The sequence below is a fragment of the Silene latifolia genome, chromosome 1 (genome assembly GCF_048544455.1).
Source record: "Silene latifolia isolate original U9 population chromosome 1, ASM4854445v1, whole genome shotgun sequence".
NCBI lineage: Eukaryota > Viridiplantae > Streptophyta > Magnoliopsida > Caryophyllales > Caryophyllaceae > Silene > Silene latifolia.
In genome coordinates this window covers 171,150,479-171,156,764 of record NC_133526.1, presented here as the reverse complement: position 1 = coordinate 171,156,764, position 6,286 = coordinate 171,150,479, and the positions used below count along the sequence as shown (strand labels likewise).

The 6,286-nt window shown below is 35.6% G+C and overlaps 1 protein-coding gene across 1 annotated transcript; it reads right to left on the bottom strand.

Moving 5' to 3' along the window:
• Positions 1-354: 354 nt before the first annotated feature.
• LOC141587472 (uncharacterized) lies at positions 355-3,201 on the bottom strand. Its single transcript, XM_074408956.1, has 5 exons — positions 1,826-3,201; positions 1,651-1,721; positions 1,325-1,518; positions 991-1,120; positions 355-665 (listed from the first exon to the last, which is right to left on the bottom strand). The coding sequence occupies exons 1-5, from the start codon at positions 3,199-3,201 to the stop codon at positions 355-357; spliced, it is 2,082 nt and encodes a 693-aa protein (XP_074265057.1).
• Between the last annotated feature and the right edge of the window lie 3,085 nt (positions 3,202-6,286).

The following is a 6,286-nucleotide window of genomic DNA, read 5'->3' as shown; positions in this document are numbered from 1 at the left end:
CTCCTCGTCCAAAAAACCATGCAAGAAGGCATTGTTTATATCCAACTGAAACAAGGGCCACTTCTTAGCTGCTGCTATTGCCAAGAGAGTCCTTACTGTAGTGAATTTAGCCATAGGGGAGAATGTGTGCTTATAATCTTTGTCTTTAACCTGATTAAACCCCTTGGCTACTAATCTAGATTTGAATCTCTCTACTGATCCATCTGGCTTATATTTGATCTTGTATACCCATTTAGATCCAATAGCCTTGTGTCCATCAGGTAATGGCACCACTTCCCAAGTCTGATTTTCTTCTAAAGCTTGAACCTCCTTTTGCATTGCAGCAACCCACCTTTGATCAGTCTGAGCTTGCTTTTAAGAGTAAGGCTCATGCTCTTGGAAGACATTAAACAAGGAAGCAATATACTCTGGTGGACAATCTTCAACTTTCTGAAGTACTTCAGCTTGGAATGCAGAAGCTTGAACCATACCAGCAGTGGCTTGCTGACCAGGTATCTTACACTGATACCCCTGCAACCAAGTACTCAACTGCCTAGGTCTGGTAGATCTCCTGACTTGAACATCATCAGAATCTGGAGCCATTGTCCTTGTATTAGGGACAACAGTCTCTAATGTAGATGCAGGCTCTTCAATAGAAACAGCAGGTGTTGGTGAAATGGAAATACCTGCTCTTTAAAGACTACATCTCTTCTAACAAAGGTCTTATGCAATTTTAAATCATATAACTTGTAACCTTTTTGGTTATGAGGATAGCCAACAAAGACACACTCTCTTGCATTGCTCCCAAACTTATCATTATAGGTTGGTGGCATTGTTACATAGCATAAACAACATAGGGTGTCTTATTATCAATGATATGTGTGGGCATAAGATTGATCAAATGTGTAGCTGTTAGTAAGCAATCACCCCAAAATTTAATGGGCAAATTAGCATGTATTTTTAAAGCCCTTGTAGTCTCCAACAAATGCATGTGCTTATGTTCGACCCTACCATTTTGTTGGGGTGTGTCAACCACACTAGTCTGATGAATTATCCTTTTTCCCTTAAAAAGAGACCCACAAACATCCTGGAGAAACTCAGAACCATTATCTGATCTAATGGTCTTAATGACCCCTTTAAACTGTGTTTCAACATATGCTAAAAAATTCTTGATCAAAGAAACAACTTGATCTTTTGTTTGGAAAAGAATGGTCCAAGTATTCCTTGAGAAATCATCCAAAATAGTCAAGAAATACTTGGCACCAGTCATAGAAGGGATCTTTTATGGACCCCAAACATCCATATGCAATAAAGCAAAAAAAGAAGATGCTCTATTTGAACTAACAGGAAAAGGTAATCTATGGTGCTTAGCAAGAGTACATGATTTGCAATGAAACTTATCATTATTAATGGCATGAGAGAAACCAGTTACAAACTTCAGCTTATTAACAGACATGTGACCAAGTCTTTCATGGAACAAAGATACAGACCTATTATTAACAGTAGAAGCCAAAGACTGACTATTAAGTGGAACATTATCTAAAAATTGAAATTTATTTAACACTAACTGCCTTATATAGTTAACTAAAGATGTGGAACAAGAGTGATCATGCTGCCTGTGAAATTTATACAAATCACCAATACTCCTGCCCCTAGCCACAACAAGCTTACTTGAAAGGTCCTGAAAGAGGCAATCATGTGAAGTGAACACAAAAGACAGTTTATTACAGTCAAGAAGCTTGCTGACAGATAACAAATTTTGTGTAAAATTTGGAATTAAAAACACATTTGTTAATATAATGTTATCAGTTAAACAAACAGTACCCTTTTTATGGACTAATTTAACAGTCCAATCAGGCAATCCAACTTTAATAGGCTTCTGAAAACATGAACATTAGCTAAAATAGAACTATCATATGTCATGTGATCAGAGGCACCAGTATCAATCAGCCAATCAAGCATTAAAGTAGAAGTATTAGTAGTGTAAGCATGGGATGTGTTTGTGATCATACCTGCGAAATTAGCAGTGGATAAAGCATGTTGTTGATCAGAAATTCTTTTCAGAACCTGATCAACAACAGAATTAACCAATCCATCAAGCATGTCTGAGTTAATAGAAATAGCAGAATCTGCAACTGTGTTGACCATACTAGCACCAGCTGCATTCATACTTGAATCATCTAGAGGAGAATCTTGAATAACATCAGCAGAATGAACTCCTTTCTTTGGAAAATTGGGTTTGGATTGTTGAACTTTTTCCTTACCCTTAGATTTGTCACCAGGAAAACCCCTTATCACAAAGCAATTGGCTGGATTATGGCCTTTCTTACCACAATGAGGACACTTGTTTAATCCAAAACAAGTCTCCCTGGTATGGCCATCCCTGTTGCAATTGTCACAATGTTTAGTAGAACCAGATTCAGTAGGAGCTGAACCAGAGAAAACACTCTTCTTCTGATCAGATGACCTGTAGCTTGCACAAGCATTGACTTCAGTAAGAGAGGAAACAACATCAGTTATCTGTTTTTGCCTCTCAATTTTCTGTAACAGTACTAGTACCTTGTTGATAGATGGAAGAGGTTCTAAAGACAAGATTTGTGTCCTTATTCCATCATAACTGCTATTCAAGTTCATGAGGAATTGAATTACTTTTGCTGTATTCTCCCTCTCTATCATCTTTTTCAACAAACTACAAGAACACAACTCAATTTTGCCACAAGAACAAACAGGCAATGGATCAAGAGAATCCAAAGTTTCCCACATATTCTTCATTTTACTGCAATACTCGACCAAAGACAAGTTATCTTGAACAATATCACCCAAATCTTTGGTCAATTGATAAACTTCCAATGCATTAGAAACACCAAAACGCTCAAGTAACTCAGTCCAGAATTGTTTTGATGAGGTAATATACTTAAAATTTTCCTTTAGACTATTATCTAAAGAGTTAGAAACCCAACGCATAACCATGAAATCACAGCGTTTCCATTGTTTATGCCTTTTATCAGTTGAAGGTGGAAGAACACAAGTGCCATCAATAAACCCGTCTTTATTTTTAGCAGTCAAAGCCATTAATACTTCCCTCTTCCACCCAACGAAGTCATGACCATCAAAAAGAAAAGAAGTAAGGACAACATTGGTTTGATCAGATGTGGACAAGTAAAGGGGATCATCATAATAATCGAAATTGGAAGAAGTATCAACTGAATTAACCTCAGGCATAGTGAACACACTCAAGAAAACAATAGAACAGATTGAACAGAAATAAGGTGCGGAAGCGAATTGATATACCTCGACTTCTTGATGTAATGGAAACAAGAAAACGAAGTTTAAAAACCCAGAAAAGTTGTTTACTGATTTACTGATACCATGTAGAAACCATGAAGTCCATTGATGATGTAGATATGAATGATGATGATGAAGAACAGAAAGATTAGATTGTAGAATATGAAGAATAGATTGATAGACGTAACAATATTGAGAAAATTTTGATGTATAATATTTCTGAATAATAATCAGTTATCTTACAATGAATGAAGTTGTTGGTATTTATAACAACTTCTATGCGTCTTTAACTAACTCTAGGATGTAGTTAGTTGTCTTGACTCTAGTTAGTTTCTAACAAACTTCTAACTAACATCCTAACTAATTCTTATAACCAATAATTTATGACTCATAAACTTCTTGAACATTAAGAGATATTAAGGATATTATAAATTAAGGGGAGTTATGATATCTGACTATGTATAAAAGTTATTATGGAGCATTACTTATGTCCCATTACTTTTGGATAAATGATGACCTTTAAGATGTACAAATATTAATTTATCTTTGTATAAATACTCATGCTAATCGAATAAGATTGACCAGATAATCACAAAACAAATAATATTACTCTCTAAAATCCAACAAGAGATGAGGAGTGAATTTGTACACTTTTCTTATAGATTCAATTTCTCACATCCCTCAGAGCGTATATATATAGTATTGAGTATATAAAAAGTATTACATGTGCAACATAATTGAAGACCTTGCTTATCTTCTTCCACAAACATGTATATTTTTTATATTTCTGCGTCATAATAGTTATGGGGTAGTAACGAGTTTTTTGTGTGCACTTTTCTATTTAGGCTGCAACACACTTCCAAAGTTCAAAGTTGATAATCCTTAAGCCCGATTCTTCAAGTTCGCGAATAACGATAAACCTATCATAAGAAAACAAAGTTTCAACGCATTTTTTCATACATAGTATTGCATACCTCATATAATTGATGAAATTATAGCTTTTGTTGCTTGAAATACGTGTCTTTAGCGCTTTAGATATTACAAAGAGCGAAGTATATAATTTGATTAAGGGGAAGTGTTTGCAAGTGGTCTAATTTTGTGGTGGATATATAATAGTGAATAACACATTTTATTTAGAAATATTTAATTAGTTTTAGTCGCTAATCCATAGAAATTTAGAAGAGTACAACGATAATATCGCGGTGGCATGTATATTACTCCTTTATTGTATTTTTAGTCCTTTTATATGAGATCGTGGCGCAGCATGACTTTCTTTTATATATGTAATATATCTTTATAATAAACTTACCATAATATTATGACCTTATAACTATTTTTATTAGTTAACCAATTTATATTATTCGTAAATACTTTATTATTTTTGATACTTTTTGAACTACAAATTTTAGAAGTCTACCACTAAATATATTGTGAGACCATCTCTCTCAAGAGATTTACTTACTCTTGCAACACGTAAGACTATATGATATATTACGACGATATAGATAAACTTTTTAAATGGCTTATGTAAATTGGGAGCTAAGGGGATCAAATCGTTTTTTATCTTACGGTTAACAATTCAAAGAGATTATTTTAAAGAAATTTTGATAATTAAATAAGAAATAATCCGTGCGTTGCACGGGTATCAAAACTAGTTGCTCCTAAAACTTAAACAATGGATTATAATTCTTTAATTAGTGAAATAATTTAGTCGTTTAACAACTATTAAGATGTTTTGTTGAAATTACTAGAATTTATCAATTAATGAAATTAATATATATAATTGTTTATCAATTAGGGTTTATGGCTAGCGCAAATCAGAAATTAAAAAGTATGGATGGAGTTCATACGGATTGCAATTTCTTTGACAAAATCACACTAGTGTGCGTGATGTCAAATTGCCGATTGCTAATTTGATCAGTACTGTAATACTACGGTTTTATGAGTCTCTGGGTACTCTATCGAGTAGGCCTTACTCTGTCGAGTAAGGGTGTGTTGCGTTTTAAAAATAGTTTCTGGCCTCTTGGGTACTCGATCGAGTAACGTTGATACTCGATCGAGTAAGGGGGCACTTGATCGAGTACCTCAGATACTCGATCGAGTAGCCGGTTTACGGGGGATGATTTGTCGGGTTTTTTTAATAATGCGATTAAGTATATAATTACTTCCGTCACTTTTCTTTAAACACTTTTAAAACCTAATTGCTTTCAAAAGAGAAAACAAACTACGTTCTTCGCATCAATCGCATTGTTGGCAAATCCCGGAAGGTCGGATTTTACCTTTCTTTATAACTTTGTGATCCTTGCGTCGAGAGTAAGACCTACGTACCGTTTTTATAGTATTTCGTTAAAGTTGGTTAAACCCTAATATTGGGATTTGGGGGTTTTGTTGTATTTCGTGATTGGTAGTGATTATATGTTTGTATGTTAGGAGGAGGATTCGTAGAAGAAGCCTTTTGATATCAGCTGTGAGACCGTCTGATTGTGTTGCTTTCTAGGTAGGGTTTTCCCTACTCAGTATTAGTCCCATAATGCATTGTTGGTGTTGTGTGATTGTTGAATATTATCGTATTCGTATTGTGACGGTTGTTGGTTTTGATTGCTGCTTAATGGTTGTGATTGTTTGTCTCTGGTTCTCGAGATGCGTTCTCGGCTAAGTGGACTCACTTGCGGGAGTGGCTTCATGCCTTAGTTTCGCCCTCCGTGGAACCCGCCACGGGAGGGGATGTGCACATTAATGGGACAGGGTTATCGCTCGGTATGATGAGCGGGAATTTGGTGGGTACGGCTGCGGTCCCCCACTGGCAGGGCTGGTCCAGTGGACAGTCGGTGACGGAGATTGATTGGAGTGGGTGTGATTGTGTGTGTGTGATCGTTGAGCTGCTTGTTTACTGTGTTGTTGGTTTATATAAATTGTGTGATTAGCACTGACCCCGTTTAATGTTTTAAAAACTGTGGTGATCCATTCGGGGATGGTGAGCAGTTGTTGAGCAGGTATGAGTCGAGTTACATGGGATAGCTGG